At 47.8% G+C, this 19,523-nt stretch overlaps 1 protein-coding gene across 10 annotated transcripts in view; it reads left to right on the top strand.

Moving 5' to 3' along the window:
- Rreb1 (ras responsive element binding protein 1) overlaps positions 1–16,704 on the top strand; it is a 174,589-nt gene extending 157,885 nt beyond the window's left edge. For 9 of the 10 annotated variants that reach the window (XM_060372483.1, XM_060372482.1, XM_021633104.2 and 6 more), the window contains 3 exons: positions 5,623–5,784; positions 11,398–12,207; positions 13,387–16,704. In XM_060372483.1, coding sequence (XP_060228466.1) covers positions 5,623–5,784; positions 11,398–12,207; positions 13,387–13,865 — 1,451 coding nt within the window. In that variant the 3' untranslated portion in view covers positions 13,866–16,704. The remainder of the gene's footprint in view (positions 1–5,622; positions 5,785–11,397; positions 12,208–13,386) is intronic. The other variant, XM_060372484.1, reaches the window with a different exon arrangement.
- Positions 16,705–19,523: the final 2,819 nt, after the last annotated feature.

Genomic DNA, 19,523 nt, shown 5'->3' on the forward strand with positions numbered 1-19,523 from the left:
AATTTGAATAGTTTAAATAACAAAGCTAAATTACCAAAATGATACTCAAAAAATTTTTTTTCAGATGTTAGTTTCTAGAAGTTGGGTTTTAGAAGTTTAAAATACAGAATATATATTAAATTATTTTATGCTAGGTGCTTCTAATATTTCACTAGCCATAAACATGTCTTTTATTGTGATTACAATTTTTTGAATATTATCACGGGACTTAGGTCATTGATCATTGGGATATGTACACTGAGTGAGGTCCTTAACCTTTGGAGTTTGCAATTCAAAAATTAACAGATTATACCAGAAAAAAATTATTCTTACTGTGTATATAGTACAGGATTGCTAGATTATAGATCAACAGCAAGATTTGAATTTCAGACCAAATAATTTTTGAAGTATTTGGGACAGATGAAAACATGCCTTATTGATCTGAATGAAGTTCAAATTTATCTGGACATTTTGTCATTTTGCTTGCAAACTATGGAAAAGCAAGGCAGTTGGGTTTACAGCAGTATTGAAAAGAGAGGATAGTGGGAAGTGGGTGTAAGCTGTATTCTGGGCCTGCTGGAAGCACTGTGGGCGAGGCTGATAGCCCAGGAGTATCTTTTGAGCCTATCTGGACCTCATGATTTCTCCCAGCCCTTCCCCACATTTTCCTTTCAGTGAATGAAAGCCCTAGGCTTGGTATACACTGCAAATTTTCTGTGAATAGGCCATCTCCCAGCAAACTGACAGTCTGTTGAAACCTGAAGAACCCATAAAATTCTTTTCCGTTTGTGCTGGCATCTGCAGATACCAGAGACATGTCCCCAAGGGAGAGTCCAGTCCCTATGATTATCTGTGTTTTTGTTTCCAGAAGGCCATCACTGCTGGCTTAGGAACATCTGAGCTTGTTCAGTCCCCAGGACTCACATGGTAGAAGAAAAGAACTAACTCCCACAGGTTTTTCTCTGACCTCTACACACATGGCATGTGGATGCTCCCTCATTACATACATACACACCCTCAGAGGCACAGGACACACACAGACACACACAGAGAATCAAGTCCAGCCAACAGCACTGAGCAAAACCCAGTTTCTACTGTAGCTAAGCAATCTGCCTACCTCATGAGAGATGGCCTTTTTCAGCCCTCTAAACTGTGGAATTATCCCAGCATCTGTACTTTGTCTCAACACATTTCTTCAGCCTACCCACTCCCTACAATGGAGCAAAGGGGCCGGATGCTGGCTGCCAGCACAAACGTGCCTTTAGCCGTTTATTCTGCTTAGGTTCCAGGAACTGCATCTGAGGAGGAAATTGTCATCTTTCATGTCCTCTTGTGTGGTTTTTACACACTCAATTTCCCCCCTCCTCCAGCTCTCTCCAACCTGTGGCTCACTGTTCTGTTCCTGAACGTGTTGTGCCTCATGAGACAACGATGCACTGTTCCTGCCAATTCCCCTCTCAAGCATCTCAGCCTGTGTCTTCAGGCCACGGGAAGACAGAGTGCCAGCAAACACAACCAGTCCCTTTCAGCTCCTGTCCTCATCTCTTCCTCCTTCCCTTTGCTCTGGTTCCTTGTTCCACAGTGACGGGTCAGGATGGTGCAATGTCTGAGAACCCCTCCAGCTGTAACATCTGGGGTTCCCTAGCTCATTCCCTTTCTCATGCCTGCCTTGAGCTCCTTTGCCAGCTCCTGGGCTCTTCCCTCTCACCTCCTACCCATTGCTAATTGGTAGCAAGCACTGAGGTTTAAATTCAGGAGATGTCCTGACAGTATAGAAAGCAACTTGAGCCAGTTGCGCCTGGCTGCCTTTTACTAAGGATTAATTTATGTTTGTGTATATGTTCTTGTATGTATGCCTGCATATATGTGTGCAGGTACCTGCAGAGGCTAGAAGAGGGTATTGGATCTCCTGGAGCCCAAATTACAGGTGCTTGTGAGCCAACAAATGTAGGTGCTGAGAACCAAACTCAAGTTTTCAAGAACAGTACTCCTTACCACTGAACCATCTCTCCAGCCCAAGTTTTTACTTTATTAAGTGGTAGCTTTAATTGCAGAAGAAGAAAGGCACCAAAAGAGCAATGTCTTGGCCCTGAGGGTAGAGTCTGTGGAAAGTTCAGGAATGCTTGAGCTCCTACAGTCTGGTCACCACAGAAAGCTCCATGTGAGTCAGTCCTCAGCTAGTTCTAACCTTGATTCTCTTCAGAGAACATTTGCAACCCATCCATTTAGAACTTGACAAACAAGGTCCCGTTGTCCTCAGCAAACTGTTGTTCCTTCTGACTGGCTTTGTTCCCGGTGTCCTTCAGATAATGTCTCTCTTCCTTCTCTTCTCTGACTGCTCTGCATGAATGAATATTGACTGACTGGTGGCTTTAATGTTCACATTGAGGTGACAGATGTACAGGCCCAGCTACAAAAGTAGTCCCTTATGGTTACAACTGCTCTTACACACACACACACACACTCACACGCAAAATAGGACAACTACCAATGGTCATCCCATGTGATATGGGTAAAGTCCATTTATAATTTTCAGACCTATTATAAAATGCTAAAAGGGCTCACCATTTTTGCATCTCTCAAGTCAAAAAGCATACTGCATTTTTTTTTTTTATTTTTGCAGTGAGCATGTGACATTTAAATGATTGTGTTACTTGTTAGTTTGAGGTCCTTCCTGTGGCCTAATGCTTGGACAGTACAAAACTGTCTTTTAAATTAACGTGACTCTTCATCATGGAATACAGCCTGGCTGTCCAAACCACCTATAAAGGAAAAGCATATGAAAACTAAAAAGTAAATCACTGAATAGAAGGAATCTACCATTTTCAAAGTCTAGAATCCAGTCATAGTGGAGATGGCTGGGTGGTTAAGAACGGGGTTCAGATCCCAGCAACCATGCAACTTAGGAATGCTGGCAACCCCATCACGAAGAGATTCCATGTGTCTTTGGCCTCCCACGCGCGGACATGTACTCGTACACACAGAGGCACAAATTTTATAAACATTAATTTAAAGAATGGCAGTGTAGCAGCTGCTGGCCTTTTCCTCTTTTTTTTTTTTAACCTCCCCCCTCTTTGGTGCTGGTACCTGATGATGCTCTAGCATGCTGCACAACACATGCTCCGCCCCTCGCTCCGCTCCAGCTCCTTATTTCTTGGTTCTCTTCCCCGCTTCTGGCCAGACCTAAAGAAGCTGCTCTCTTACTTTCTCAACAAAGAAATAGTAAAGGAAATTTTAAGATACTGTGCTCAGTTATTGATGAAAAGCGAAAAGGCCACCTGAAATACACAGCAAGATGTTTTTACAGCCAGCTACTTCAGGATTTTTTCTTTTTTATGAATATTTAATTGATAACCTTTTAAAGATTTATTTACTTTTGTTATCTATACAGTACTCTGCCTTCATGTGTGCCTGCATGCCAGAAGAGGGCTGCAGATCTCATTGCAGGTGGTTGGCAGCTACCAGATGGTGGCTGGGAATTGAACTCAGGATCTTTGGAAGAACAGCCAGTGCTTTTAACCCCTCAGCCATCTTTCCAACCCAAGGTTTTTGTCTTTTTTGTCTTAAGTGAGGGTGCTTTCTGTACTCTTAGCCAAAAATTCCTACAGACCCATGTCGGGGGACTCACCAAGCATTGGTGGGTTCTCAACTAGTGTGCAGTGGTCCCTTGTCCAAACACATGGCAGGATTTTCATATGGCCTTTCCAGGGTCTCTAAGTATGCTTGGATTTATGTAAACACCCATGTCTGCCTGTTCACCTCAACCCCATACGCCTCTTGTATGCCTTTCTACTCCTTGGAGTGGACATTGCTGGGGTCGGCGGCTTCAGTTGTTTGGTTTTGTGGGTAGTTGCTGCTGCAGCTCTTTTCAGTGCTGTAGTTCAAGCCCAGAGCCACATCAGTACTGCACAAGAGCTGTGTCTGTGAGCTGCATCCCTGGCCCATCTGTACTGTCAGACAGCTCCTGCAGAGGTCTGGGAGGCTTCATCTTAAGGGTGTGTGTTCTCAGAAGGGAGTAAATGCCCCTTGCCTTTGATTGAGTGAGTGAGTGAGTGATTATTCCTGAAAGCAATCATGGTGCATTGTCATGGACACTCTGGGCCTTACTTCCCCTGGAAAACAAGAAGCTCCCTGGCTCCTCCCAGTAGCAAGCCCCAGGGGCCTCTGCAATGCCATCTTGCTCACTCACTGCACTAGTCCAAGCTTTGCCAGTCTTGAAGTATTAATCTAAAAGGGAAGGACCCTGGTTTGTGCATCCCTGGGAGCTGTGCCATGTGACTCTCCCTGTTAGCTAGTGAAGGCTGCCTACAGGGTCAAGGTTCCAAGATAGCAGCCCTAAGCAACAACTCTAAGGGTTTTTTTGTTTTTTGTTTTTTTAGTGCGAGACACCTTATCCCCAGTGGAGTCCAAAACTGGGACCTAGAATCTGGCAACTGGGGCAGAGGTGGGGGGGGGGGAGGGCAAACCAGAGACACTGAACAGTCCACCATTGCCTACTCCCCTAAAGCTCTGGGTGCCACCTCCTCCCTCTTCCTTTTCCCTTCCTGTCTTCCTACCTCTTTTTTCTTTTATTTCTTCCCCTTCGCTCTCTTTTCCCCTTTTCCTTTTCTCTTCCTCCTTCCTCTTTCCTTCCCTTTACTCCTTTCTCTTACACCTCTCTTCCCCCCTTCCTTCTTTACCTCTATCTCTCTTCCCATTCTCCTGTCCTACTTTCTCATGCATACTCTCCCCCTGAGCTTTTGGGTTTCGGCTCCTGGATCAATCCATACACCCAGGACTAGCCACAGGGAAGCTGTGCAATTTGAAACAATGTTTACAGTGCAAACTGAATCAAATAAATGAAGAATATAAGCAGGCCAAAGCTGAAACAACCCTGGAAGGGAAGGGGGCCTTTCCTCCCAACACATCACGGCCCACTTGTAGCACTGTCATGGTGTTTGAGCCAGGTATCTGTGCATTGGTACATCTGTGGAGCAGAGTATATGACCTAATGCAGACCTCAGACCTCGCTATGTGTTGGTCCCTCACAACTTAGCCTGTACAAAGCAAGAATAAGAACCTGGGAACCTGTGGGATGAGCCCTCCTGTCACTTGCCAGGAAGGCCTAAGTAGCGGTCACTGCAGAATTTCCTCTGTGGGAGGCCACAACTACCCTGTCAGGAAGGGGGAGACCTGCCACGTTGGAGGGGGGCTCACTCAGACTTTATGGGCCTTGAAGGTTGTCAGGGGTTCATGATCTTTCCCTGTTCCATCTCCTAATTTTTAGTACTACCTGCCAAGCTAGAGGGTAGTGGTTTTTTCCCTCCGGTTATGTAGGTTTTGCTTGCCATGACTTAAAAATCTTGTGGTGTTAACGGTTTTTATTGTCTTGCTTCAAACACATTTATCTTGGTTTCATTGTTAACTCTCTTTTAGTCATTTGACAGCTCCTTCTCATACTTGAAGGTTAAGGGAAAATGGTTATTTTAGTCATTGTTTCTCGGTTTTTGTTTTTGTTACGTGTGTTTCTCTTATTTTCTTAAAAGGAAAGGGTGGAGGGGTGAACAAATGCCAGCAATCCAAGCAGAGTAAATCAAAAAGCAACTTTTCTTTTTCATTTCAGTAGAAAGCCAGATAAATACATATTTTTTTTTCCTGCTTCAGGTCAGAAACCCTTCCCTTGTCAAAAATGCGACGCCTTCTTTTCTACCAAATCTAACTGTGAACGCCACCAGTTGCGCAAACACGGAGTTACCACCTGCTCCCTGAGAAGAAACGGGCTTATTCCCCCAAAAGAGGGTGATGTTGGATCCCATGATAGCACAGGTAGAGCCTCCAGGTGTGGAGAACCAGAGAGAGGAGGGCGCTCCCCCAGAGCTCCGTTAAAGTGTGTGAGCTGGGGCCGGGCACCGTGCAGCCACAGCCAAGGGCTGGCAGAGGACCGGAAGCCTAGACTGTCTGACGCCAAGACTCATGGAGTTGGGGGAATAAGTGTCAGTGCCTAGGGGAGTTCGGAGCTGCTTGGGAGGGAGACCCAGCACCTTCCCTCCAGAAATTGCCATTGTTCTGAGCCTGAAAGCTGGGATGAACCGGACCTTGTGCAGCTTCAGCTCCCAGTGTAAATCGCTAAAGGAAATGCGAAGCTCTCAAGTTTGGGGGACCCAGATCCTGCAGCTTTCTTGAGCAGCACTTGCCCAGTGGACTCAGTACTGCAGGAACTGTGGTCCCCCCACCCCACCCTAAGCCTTTAGTTGGGGGTGGATTGAGGTGGGGCAAGGCAGGGCATTTCTTTTCAATAACTCTTCCCAGTATAAGCCTGTCCTTGTTTGAAAAAGCACTCTGCATGTCCTTTCTTTAATCATGACTCTGCTTGACTTGGATCCAGGTGTTATTTTCCTGTGCTGGTGTGTGCTTCCTCCCTCCAACCATTACAGAGTAATTAACACTGCCCCACTCCTTTTATGCCACCTTCACCCTTTCAGCTTCTGTATTGACTTACGTCCTCTGTTTAATACACTCCATATTTCGACTGCTGAGAGTACCCTGAAACACGCCATACAAAAACTAAGCTGCAGCCGGGTGTGGTAGCACACTCCTGTGTCTCGGCACTCTGGGAGGCAGAGGTAGGCAGATCTCTGTGAGTTTGAGCCCAGCCTGGTCTATGAAGCCAAGTCCAGGACAGCCAAGGCTACACAGAGAGACCCTGTTTCAAAAAACCAAATTAAATAAAAATAAGCTGCTGCAGGCTACTTATTCCAGTCAGGTAGCAGTAAGGGCATTGCAGATGCAGGCTTCAAGGAGTCAACCCCTGACACCCTTATCCGTACCTCAGTGATGACCTATCACAGTAGACCGGATTTCCGGGAGAACTGACCGCAGTGGGGACGCCACCTCTACCCTTCCCACACTTTTCACTCAACCGAGTGAAAGCAATGAAGTGCCTTTGGCTTGCTGGGTCCTTCTGCCCAAGTCTCTTAAGGACAAGAATGGTCCAGCTGGTTTGCTGCCTCCGCATCCCTGACACCACCGACTTCCATTTGCACAACAATTCTCCAGGATCTATGAGTAAAGGAAGGTATCCCGCCATGGTGGAGTCCCTGTGAGCCAAGCCTGATCTGCTTCCCAAGCTGCAGACTGTCCTGTTTAACCATCCTTGCCACAGTACCTATTAGACTGGAGCACATTCTCTTACAGCCTGGTTTGCAGAATGGGCCTGTGGTTCTCCCCAAACCAGTTCAAGGGGGAAGGCAGCTGACGTGGGGTTGCCTTAGGGTTGGAACTCCTGTCCCCAAAAAAAGCCTCAGGCACTGCACCCTGCTAATCCTGGAGGGCGTTAACAGGAGCCCTGCTGATGGCAAAGCTTGGTCAGAAATTACGGAGTGTTAGTTAGCCTGTGGGTGTATTTATTTTTTAAGTTTACAATTATGGGTTTTCTTTTTCCAAGGCCCTGCCCCAGAAGTTATATAGATTTTCTTAAAGGGACAAAGCCCCTGGGAAAAGAAGTCACTGAAAGTTGTGAAACAACTCTCTTTCAGCAAAGAGAGACGTGTTTGGTTTAATTGCAGGCACATCCCATGGTGAGAGAGAAGATAGATGTAGGAGGGAGAGAAAGCAGAACAGGAGACATAGGAGTTGAGGAATTTAAGAAATTTACAAACCAGATTAATGTGACACTAGCCGAGGCTGGAGGAACAGGTGAGGTTTTATTCTCTGGTTTTGACCTTGGAGACAGGCTAGCCAAGGCTATTCTCAAACACAGGGAGGACCTTGAGCTTCTGATCCTCCTGCACCTACCTACCTCTGCGTATATATCACTACACCCAATTTATACAGTGCTTAGGGGCAAAGCTAGGCCCTTACAAGTCCATCAGTTTAGGTAGATGAGCACTCTGCCAACTGACGCACCTCCTTAATCCTAAACAGACTCTGTTTTAAAGAGACAGAAAGAGGCAAGGTAGTTGCTGAAGTTCTCGAGGTTTGGTCTATGTGAGTAGATTGAATTCTTTTAAAATCCCTAAACATGTTTTACAATGTTGGTATGACTTTTCCAACCACATAAGGTATTCCATGAAAATGAACCCAGATTTTCCCCTGCATCCAGTGCTAAAAATAAAATGATGGGGACAGTTTTTTCCTTAAAGGACTATGTTAAATATTCAGTTTTAAATAAACTGGAACTCTTTTCCCCTGCTTATCAAGCCCTTTAGGAATGTTCTTGGTTCTTACTCCGGTAATGAGTGAAGAGCCAACTTGTTGGTAAACATCTGGACAGGACCCTTTATAATATAAACATGAGTGGCGTTTTTTAAATACTTAATGCCCTGTCTGCATGTATGGCTGCATGACAGAAGAGGGCATCAGATCCCGTTATAGATGGTTGTGAGCCACCCTGCATTTGCTGGAATTGAACAGCAGCCAGTGATCTTAACCACTTGGAGCCATGTCCCTAGCCCCTGAACAGGATGTTGTAAGCTATTCCTTGGTGGAAGGCACTTTTACCGACGCAGGATCCCTGCTGTCTGTCCACGTGGGCTGGTAACCCAAAAGTGCTCTGTCTGCTTAAACACGTCAGACAAAGTACAGCCAAGAGTACCCCTGTCCATCTGGTTGTGTAGGCCAGTTGCATCTGTCACTTTTAACTGAGTGACATTTCGTTCCTTAACTGTGGAGATGACCTGCAAAGTCTGCCGTCGTCCTGTAGGAGGAGCTGGGCACTCATTATCTACGAGGGTTCATTCTGCTTCCTCCAGCGATTTTCCTGAGTGTCCAGGACACTGAGTGGAGAGTTTTGGACACAGAGAAGCAGTGCGTTCTTCTAAGGTTGCATTGCCCGTGAGAAGCGCTGAGGTAGGCCACCTACGTTTGGAAGCAGAGTTCTGAGAAGAAGCCGGAATCGGACCTGCCCGGTCAAGTTGACTCCTCATGCTCCACATGTGAGGAGGTTAGGCCTGTTGTTCCCAAGAGTCATACAAAACCAAATCAGAGGCCATCCTGCCAAAACACTCCCCCTAGTGGAAGTCTGGAATGCAACCAAGCCACCTTTGTTCAAAAGCATGGGCCCCACTGTACAAGGGGAGAACTTAATCTGCCCTCAGAACAGCCTCACCAGTGGTAAAATTCAGTCTTAGTGCGTGTACTTGGGTTTCAGAATTCATTTTTATTTTCATAAGTTTATCATTTTAAATACATTGACACAGCTTATGTGCCGTCTTAGTCCAAGCTACTCCAGGAGAGTAGCATGAGTTCAGGAGAGTAGCTTAGGATACATATAGCAAGCTCCTGTTCCAAAGAAAGAAATCATGTTTTTGTTGAAAACCCAGTAATAGGAGCAGCCTAGGGTATGCTGGAGAAAAGTAGAATTGACCAGAAATTGACCTTATTTTTAAACTGAATTTGGCTTATTCTGAAAAGTACTTGCCACACAAATGAGGACCTGAGTTCAATCCCTAGCACCCATTTAAAAGAAAAAAAAAAAAAAATCCAGTAATGTTGGCACATGCCTCTGCACTGGGGATGCAGAGGCAGGTGGATCTTGGGAGTTTGAAGTCAGCCTGGTCTGCAAAGCGAGTTCAAGACATCCAAGGCTACACAGAAAAACTCTGTCTCGGGAAAAATAAAGTATCCCAGCACTGTGACAGCAAGATGACAGAGGACCCTGGAACTTGTTGGCCATCCCCTCTAGCCAATCAGCAAGCATCAGATTAGTGAGAAACTCTGTCAGTTAATTAACAAATTAAGAGTAATTGAGGAAGACAACAGGCAGATACTGGCCTCTGATTTCCAAACACATATGTATACACAAACACATAAATGCACACACAGAATTACTTACAAAGTAAGCAATCCAAGCATTATGTGCTTTTGTTGTTTGAGCATTTAAACCAAAATCCATTCCATAGATGCCCTCTGTAATTCAAGAAAATGAGCATAGATTTTTTTTTTTCAAGTAGAGCCTAAACATTAGTGTACATCTCTCAGGGTTCCTGCTTGTTGTCACAAATTATCTTTATATCATAATTCCTTGTTTAATTCTGAAGCCTCTTGACACAAACAGTAGCCTCTCCCAGGTTCAGTAAGAATGAAACCAGTGAATTGCCGTAGGTGGAAATGACCCTACTCGGTTGCAGGAGAGCAGAATCCCAAGCTGGCTTGAAGTATATATGTCTGAGGCAGCTTCTCTCCCCATCCCAAGATGCACCCAGATGGCATGTGACAGAGCATGTAACTGAAGGAATGATACGAATGTGGTAGCCTTCTGGCTCATTCCATAAAGCAAGTACGAGCCTCAGCTTGGGTGCATGAACTGTTGCTGACTCAAGCACTGATCAGAGATGTGCCTGTCACAGGGTACACCTTACATGTGTGCGGTAAACCAGTTTCCTCTGTGGGGTTCAGAGGAAGCATAGAACACCTATAGTACGTTGACATTAAATCTGCAGACAAACAGTTCTCATCCAGTTCCGTTTCACTGTTAGAAACATTATTAAGTCCTTGCGCAGCTCTCTTGAAGAAGAGAGAATGCTCCCAGTACTGTTTGATGTGGTGCTCTCTGTCTCTCTCAACTGTTTCATAGCCCAGGCTGGCCTTGAACTCACAGTGGCGCTCACCTAGCCTCAAACTCCTACCAACTTTCGTTTCTGAAGGGCTGAGATCGCAGGTGTGCACCAATGTGCCTGGCCTTGTCATTAATGGTGGACATGGTGCCCTCTTCTAAGGTCATGGAAAGCTGGTGGACTTCCCATGTCCGGTTTTGCTGTGGGGGATTACATGTGGGAGCAAGAAATCACCGCCAGAGCCTCACTCTGTAGATACCTGTCCTCATGCTCCCCCACAGCCCCTCAGAGCCACCTGTCATCCCTCCCCACATGCTCTTGAGCAGGTTTGCCTCCCCATGCATTGCTTACAGGTACAGGGTCATCTTTGGCCTGTGGCCTCTACCTGGAGATGTGCCTGTGGACCATATACCTAGAATATACATGTGTGGGCGTGTTCTGTGGCACTCCCTGAGGACCACATTTGGAAGATGGGGGCTGGGGGTGTTCTTGTCTGTGTTGCATGTTTGCAGAAGCTCTTTGCACTGGAAAGATAACCTTTACAACTTGGCTTCCTCAACCTCCCTAGTACTTTTGAATCTCTGGAATGCGCGCCCTCTCTGTCTGCACTGCCTGAGTAACACACCTTCCTGGGGGTGGGGACAGCTGAGTGTCCTTGGGTTTGACGGTGGAGATCAGGAGTTCTGAGGCACAAGAGCCCATCTGCTTTACTCAGGAATGTGAAGGCTGCTTTAGCCCTTATAACTCCAATTTCAAAAGGTACTCACTAAGTTTAGTATCCAGGTTGCCAGGGTGGGTCCAGCCAAGTCCCAGTGGAGCCCTTAAAAAGGGCATGCTTGCTGTCAACCTCATCTGAACCCCTATCCCACTCTGCTTCCTTACACAGACAGCCAGTCAGACACCGACACATTGGCCACCCCAGGTGAGGTGCTGGATCTCACAGCACGGGATAAGGAGCAGCCACCATCAGAGGGAGCCGTGGAGCTCAGCCCAGCTACACAGGACCTTACTGTTAAAGAGGCCAAAGCAGAGGCAGCAGCGCCGCCTGAGAAGGAGGACAGAGAAAGAGGGACGGAGGAGGACCCAGAGCCAGAGGAAGAGTGTGGCGTGGAAGAGAGCACCAGGGATGCAGATGCCCCAGAGGAAGACACAGCCAGCAACCAGAGCCTGGATCTTGACTTTGCCAGCAAGCTGATGGACTTCAAGCTGGCAGAGAGTGAGGCAGGCACTGTGGACAGCCAAGGCACAGCCCAGCAGGAGCAGAAGTATAACTGTAGTACCTGTGGAAAGAGCTTCAAGTTCCTGGGCACCCTAAGTCGCCACAGGAAAGCACATAGCTGCCAGGAGCAGAAGGAGGAGAAGGAGGCCCCTTCGCTGGAGAGTGAGAGCGCTGGCAGAGCAGGTGAGGGGCCCTCACCTTCCCCTGAGCCTGAGGAGAAGCCTGCCGAATCCCCAGCAATAGATCCAACACCAGGAACCAGGGAGGCCTCAGTGGAGAAACAGAATGAAGAAACAGAGGGTCCCTCTGATGGGGAAGGCACAGCTGAAAAGAGCAGTGATGGTGACAGGAGACCAAAGACAGACTCCCCCAAAAGCATGGCCAGTAAGGCGGACAAGAGGAAGAAAGTTTGCAGCGTGTGCAACAAGCGCTTCTGGTCCCTGCAGGACCTCACTCGGCACATGAGGTCACACACAGGTAAGAGAGCCCACACCCAGTCTGCCAGAAGAGGCAAGCGTGGCCTGCAGTAGTTGTTGGGAGTTTTACTGGAAGTCAATTCCAGAGGTCTTTGAGGGAACTGGTTAGGTTTCAGGGTTGTCCTTTGAGCTGGGAACTGGGGAAACTGGGGGTCTTAAGGAGTTGGCACAAGCCTTCTGCAGGGCAGGAGGGTGGTCCCTCGGCAGTGGTACTTTGGAAATCACTTTTCCTCTGTCACTCAGCCCCAGTCTTGTTCTCTATAGGCAGGGAGGATGGCTGCCATGACTGACCACAGGCTTCTAGAGCAAGAAGAGTGGGCATATGTCCATCCAGCGTAGTCCTCATCCAGATCCTGCTTCTCGGGGGATATGCTAGGGAAGGCAGGTGCTGGCCTGTCCCATGTTGTGAAGACCTCAAGGAAGGTTCTCTTATTTGGGCAGAGGGTGGGGAACTTCCAGTAGCGCCAAAGTATAGAAACATTCTTCCTCCACCGTCCTTCCAGAGACAGCACCCCAACCCCTTGTCCAGCTCTCACCATCATGGCCTCCCATGCACAGCCATCTTGGCACAGCCAGCCAGGCCCTTCACTGAGGTGTGTGGCGTGCTGGTGCCTTGTTCTGGCCAGAGATGTTCTCAGCTGTTGGAAACTTGGTATGTAAGGTGTCAAAAAAAGCCGAACTGTACTTCCTTGTGCCTTGATTTAGAGGGCTGTTGCTGTCCTTGCAGAGCCTGGGCAAGGACCAATCATTCCTCCTGCAGAACTGTTTGCTTCTGGGGTTCTTGTTTGTTTGTTTCTGTTGTGTTTTGTTTTCTCCAGACAGCGTTTCTCTATGTAGCCTTGGCTGTCCTGGACTTTCAAGACCAGGCTGGCCTCGAACTTGGTGTTCCACCTGCCTCTGCCTCCCCAAGTGCTAGGATTACTAGCATGTGCCACTGTGCCCACCTGGCTCTGGGGTTCTTTTGACATCAGTTTGTAGAAGGCCTAGGTGAAAACGTACAAGAGAAAGAATGTGACCCCTAGCCTTGCAAGTTCAGGCAAATAAGAAGGCTCTTCCTGAGTAGCAAAGGGTCATGTCCCTGTTTATTTAGTTCTGGATGCTGCATTCCTATAGAGCAGGGGAGGTGGGAACCAGTGGCTTCATGTTAATGGAGATCCCATTTTCCTTCTCCCCCGCGCAGGAGAAAGGCCATACAAGTGTCAGACCTGTGAGCGAACCTTCACCTTAAAGCACAGCCTAGTCCGACACCAGAGGATCCACCAGAAAGCAAGGCACAGCAAGCACCATGGGAAAGACAGCGATAAGGACGAGCGGGCCGAGGAGGACAGCGAGGATGAGTCCACCCATAGTGCTAACAACCCTGTCTCAGAGAATGAGGCTGAATCCGCTCCTAGCACCAGCAACCATGTGGCCATCACCAGGAGCCGGAGAGAGAGCTTGGCCAATTCTGGGAAGGATTGTAGCCAGGAGGAGAAGGCTGCAGCGGAGCAGGCAGCTGAGCCCAGCCACAGTGCTCCCAAGGAGCAGGTGTCTCCGGGTGACACAGACCCCCAGAGCCCTGCGGCCATTGTGCAAGACTTGCTGGAGCTGTGCGGCAAGAGGCCTGCCCCCATCCTAGCGGCCACCGACAGTGCCTCGCAGCTCTTGGGGATGGAGTGACAGCCTTCCCCATCCCCGTCAGCACACCGAGAAAGCTAGCAGAGCATCCCAAGCTTAGGTTTCACAAGGTTTTCTCAGTGTCCTTCAGCTGTCTGCAGAGAGGAAAGAGGGCAAAAGAGAGACAAGCAGGTATGCGGCCAACCAGCTCGTGCCATAGCCTTACCCTGTGCGCAAGCACCCGGCCCCAGTGTGGCCGGCTCCAGTGCCTTAACTACTTATGGGTTCTCCCATGTTATTGTGGGTGTGCCCCCCACCCCCAAAAAATGACATTTTAACAAAGCAAACATTTTAATGAATTTTTTCAGAGGACCTCTTCATTTAAGCATTAACATTACCTTTTGTATTGGTGTGTTTGAGCTTGTTCTTGTGAATCTGTGATAGTACTGTTTGTTCTGTGAGCTGGAAGCAGAAGAAGAAAACCTTTCCCTTGGATCCCTGTAGCCAATAACTGGAAGAAAATGATGTGAATTTCATGTACATGACCAGAGGGAAGAGGGTGTGAGGCTGATCTCTGAGCTAGACCTCTCCTGTCGGGTTGTCCTGGCGGAGGAGCTGTGATCCGGCCTTTGTTGTTAGTGGTTGTGGTCAGTGCGGGGTCCCGGTGTGGTGTGGCCAAAGCCAGGAAAGAGGCTAGCTTCAACCTCATGTTTCCACTCTCTCCGAGTTAGCAATGGTTACTGTTCAAATTCTTCATTTACAGAGTGACCTCCCCAGTATGGTGACCTATGGAGGACGTGCCTGGATGTCATATACTGATTTTCCCCTCTCCCCATTCGGTATATGTTATTAATATTATTAATATTATTATTATTATTAGTTCATCAGTTTGCTGGGCTCTGTATTCAGCAGAAACAAATGGGCAATATTTGTCCTGGGAGACCTGTGCAGCTGCCTGGTCCCCGTAACAAACGTGTGCCTGAAGCTTTCGTTGGCACACCAGTGATGGCTCTTCTACTGTACTCAGACAAGCCTTTCTTCCGTGACTGTAGAATCCAGCAGGGGCCTGGAGTGTTCCTCCAAGCATGGCCAAGGAGTGGCTCAGAGGGCAGAGCAAGGATGCAGGAGGGGTGGGGAGCAGGCATCCGAGACACCAGGCCTCACCCTGGCCACCTCAGAGCCGGCCTGCAAGGCATCCCAGTCTTCCTGCTAAGCCGGGCCCAAGTGTCCCCCCAGCTGCGCTACTGTCCTTTGAAAAGCAATGCGATACTACTGCCGGTGAAGACCCAGCTGCGCCTGCAAGGTTTCGGGAGAGGGGGCGTCTTCACCTTCCCACAGGGGGGGTTGCCGCTTGGAGACAGAAGCGCGTTCAGTTCCCTAACTGGCCTAAGAGCCTGCAGCGCAGAGGCAGGGTTCCTTTCATTCCGGAGTGTTCTCTGCAGGCAGTAGACTTCCCTGGTCGGCAGAGAAGCCTCCTACTGTAGCTGCCCTTCAGCTCAGCACCCCGCCCTTTAGCGGACGCCGGAGCCACACTGCTTCTAGAGCCCCCCCCCCCCCCCCCCCCGCGCTGGTCCCGGCCTGCACAGCCGCAGGACTCCCTCCCCCGCCCTGGGGCTCCATTTGCTCCTCTGCTGAGGCGTGTGTACCCTCTTGTCCACCAGTTTCTAGTGGCTAAAATCCAACCACCCTGACTTCAATGGAAGATAGATGTTCTAGAGAAAATGAAAAGTGATATATTTACATATGAAAGAAAATTTTGAGGTATATATGTATTAACTGTATTAGGGATGTATGAACCAATTTAAAATTGAGATTTTTATTTACTGTAGAGAGAGAAATCAGAACCAATGACCCATTGGTTAAAGCCAGCTCCTACATCCCTTAGTTTTTTTTATTATTATTATTATTACAATTGTTATTGTTATTTTGTTGTTATTATTTGGGGTTTCTTGTGTTTTGTTTTCCTTTGCAACTCTCCACACTAAACTCATGATATTGTGGGGAGAAGCCATGACTGAACTCTGCGCGGCAGTAAGATGTAGCAGGGATTGGCTCCCAGCAGCGGCCAGAGCCAGGGCTGCAACTGGTGATAATCACTATTGATTTAAAGCTTTATACAGTCTGGCCTGTTCCTTCATAGTCAATAAGGTCTTGCCACATTTTATTAGTGAGATTGAGAGGTGTGTTATTTGTTTGTCGTCCTCCCGCCTTCCTCCCCCAATATTAAACTGTGAAATTCGTGATTTGTTTAAACGCTGGGTGAATCATAGTGTAGTTTGCATGTCCAGCTAATTTGTTTCTATACATTTTGTTTGATTCTCTTTCTCCTCAGGGCTTTTACAGATATATATATATATTATAAATGTGTATATATATATATGGATCTTCTGAAAAAAAATTGAGGTGCAAATTTTCTTTTTGTGTTGTTTTGTTTTTGTTGTTTTGTTTTTCTCTTTAATGGACACAATGCTGAGATTCAATCACTACATAAAATACCTGGCTGTGAAAACAACAAAAAAGGGCCCATGGGGCTGTTCTCCAAGCAGCTCTAGGGAAGCTCCGTGGAGGCCGGTTTCGGACAGATCATCTTGCGTTCCTCTCTGTCCTCTCCTCTCCTTCTTCTAGAAGAAAGTTGATCCTGATGATTTCAGCCCATTGCATTAAACAGGAAACAATAATAACTGTGTAAAATTCATATTTTTCTAAAGGGAACTTAAAAAAAACTGCTGCTACGTGTCATGTACAAAACTGGTTTATGCCACATGAACAGAATCACAAGTTTGGTTTTGGTACTTTTTGTTTCTCTTTGTACTCAGTTGTATAGAACTTCCAAATTCAGAATGAAAAGAAAGCTGTTCTGTATCAAACCATCTAAGCAATAAATGTTATATTTAAAAAACGGTGCCTGACCAACCCGTGTGTTCCTCCAATCCTGTCGCCAAGCCTGCAGCCCACTGGGGGCAGATCTCAGGGTCATGCCTCATGGAGTGGTCAAGAGCTGATCCCCAGCACTGACACCCTTAGAACTCCAGGCACCTAGGCAGCATCTTTAAAAGACACTTGGGCCTGGAGAGATGAATGGCCCATTCAGTAAAATGTCTGCCACAAAAGCATGAGGCCCTGGGTTCACGACCCCCCCCCAGAACCCACCTAAAAGCTGTGTGTACAGTGGCATATGGGGAGAGGGGTGGGAGGGGGCAGAAGGCAATGACAAACAGATTCCTGGAGCTCTCTAGATTGCTAGTCCAGCCAGATTGGTGATCTCAGGTTCACTGAGAGGTCCTGCTTCAAGAAATAAGGTGGGAGGCTGGCATGATGGCTCCCTAGGTAAAGGGGTTCACCATCAAAGCTGACAGCCCGAGATGGGTCCTTTGAGACCCACGTCATAGAATTCTGAAAAAGGAAGGCCTCTCAGACAAAAGGACAAATGGGAGCAAAACACTTGTACATAAAAAATGAATATGTTTTTGTTTTTTTGTTTGTTTTTTTTTAAGCCAAGAGACCCAGGGGCTGGAGAGATGGCTCAGTGATTGTGAGCACTGTCTGCTCTTTCAGAGGACCCAGGTTCAGTTCCCAGCACCCACATGGCAGTTCACAACTGCCTGTAATTCCAGTTCCATGGGATCTGACACCCTCACATGGACATACATGCAGGTAAAACACCAATGCAGAAACCCTTTCCTAAGTAATAAGACAATGCAGTTTTATGCAGTTAGGTGGTCTGCCTTGAGAATGTGAGTGTCAGTGGCTGTGGTGAAATTTTGTGATGAGGCCAGAGGGAGAGACTTGAGGGACAGCAGCAGGGGCAGCTGAGGCTGGGGTGGCCCTCAGCCATTCTCAACTCCTGTTTAGCTGCAGCTGAACCAACACGTCTGTTTCCTGTGGACTAGTAACTCCTCAAAGGAGACCGCTCGGCCCTTTCCCAACACAGTAAAGGACCGAGTACGGAATGGTGGCTTTCAACCTGGGGGTCAAATGGCCCTTTCACAGGGGTGTCACCTAAGACCATCAGAAAACACAGGTATTCACATTGTGATTTGGAACAGCAAAATTAGAGTTATGAAGTAGCCTAGTCTACAAAGTGAGTCCAGGACAAAAAGAAGGAAAGAAAAAAAAGAAAGAAAATGTCCTAACACGCCAACAAGGGAGAGGCAGCGGCAGCCCTGGTCTGCCTAAAGACCTTAGCTTAACAGCAACAAGAAAGGAAAGGAAGGAAGGAAGGCCTACACTGAGTACTGAGGGGTCTCTAAGTGGCCCCTTCCTCCCCACTGCATCTGTTTAACCTCGGCTGCCCTTGAAATGTTCTCCCTGGCAGCCACTGCCCAGCAGACACAGACTGGGCCAGTAAAAGATGGAATAGAAGAAACCCGATTTCTTTGCAAGTTAAGTTCTAACAGGGAGACTGACAGTAAGGGAAGTAGAGGAGGAAGATAGAGGAGATGTGAGTTCAAGTGAAAGAAGGAGGCAGGATGGGACAGGGATTGCCAGCTCTCGGGAAGGTACCCAGGCAGGTGTCTGGGGAGGACACAGAGGAAGCCAGCCCTGCAGGAAGCTGGGGAGACAGATGGAATGGACACGGTGTGGAGAGGGATTCTGGTTAAAGGTTGACACTGGGGTGACAAGGATGGCCTCAGGGAAATTACTGAAAGGAGGTCACAATAGTGCCTTCTCACAAAACTCTGAGAAGAGATGGGGGTTTTTGTTTGTTTGATGGGTTTTTTGTTTGATTTTAAAGACAACGTCTCACTATGTATCCCCGGCTAGGCTGAAACTCATGTAGACCAGGCTGGCCTCAAACCCAGAAATCTGCCTGTCTGTGTCTCCCAAGTACTGAGATTAAAGTGTGCAACACTGGTATTTGAAGAGAGGCCCCGGGATTGGATGATAAACCAGATCCGGTGTGAGAGCTACAAAGCAGCCAAGGACAGACACACTTGGCTATGACTCCCTCTCGGGGCCAGGAGTTAGCTTTGAAGAGAGGTTCCCCGCCCCCCGCCCGACAAATAATTTTGGCAGGAAATACATTGCACCTAAGAGCCCATTTTCAGGAAGTGGCTGAGGAACATGGAAGGTTTGTTGCTCTTCTGGGCTGGGTCCCAAAGAAGCCCACAGGGACTTTTGGGTCTAGCCCACCACCTTCATGCCCTTTCCTATATCCAGACGACCACTGGGTCAGTTGCCCATCTGTTTTGAAGACCACAAACACACAGAAATTCCAGAAACCCCTAATAGTGACCAACTAGTGAGGCTGTTCCCCGAGAACAGTGAGGAGACAGGCAGCAGTTGTGGGACTGTTCTGAGCAGGGGGAAAAGCCTTAGATCTGTGGTCCATACCTCAGCCCTGGGTGGTTCAGCCTGAGCAAGGCTGGTGCTTGTGTTAGTGAGCTTCCTGGGGATAATAGCTTAGAAGAGGAGGTTTATTAGAGCACATGGTTTCAGAGGTATTGGGCCATAGTTGCTGGTCCTAGTTTGCTTTTTTGTTGCTGTAATAGATGCCATGCCCAAAAGCAACCCTGGAGAGAAAAATCAGTTCATCTCACAGATTACAGTCCATTCTCGAAGCCAGGGCAGGAGCTCATGGCAGGAACCGAAATAGAAGCTCTGGAGGAATGCTCCTGCCTGGCTTGCTTTCAGGCTCATGTCCAGTTACCCTCCTTACGTAGCTCAGGACTGCCCAGCTTAGGGTAGCTCAGCCCACAGAGCACTGAGCCCTACTACATT

This window comes from Meriones unguiculatus, chromosome 19, assembly GCF_030254825.1.
Source record: "Meriones unguiculatus strain TT.TT164.6M chromosome 19, Bangor_MerUng_6.1, whole genome shotgun sequence".
NCBI classification, from domain to species: domain Eukaryota; kingdom Metazoa; phylum Chordata; class Mammalia; order Rodentia; family Muridae; genus Meriones; species Meriones unguiculatus.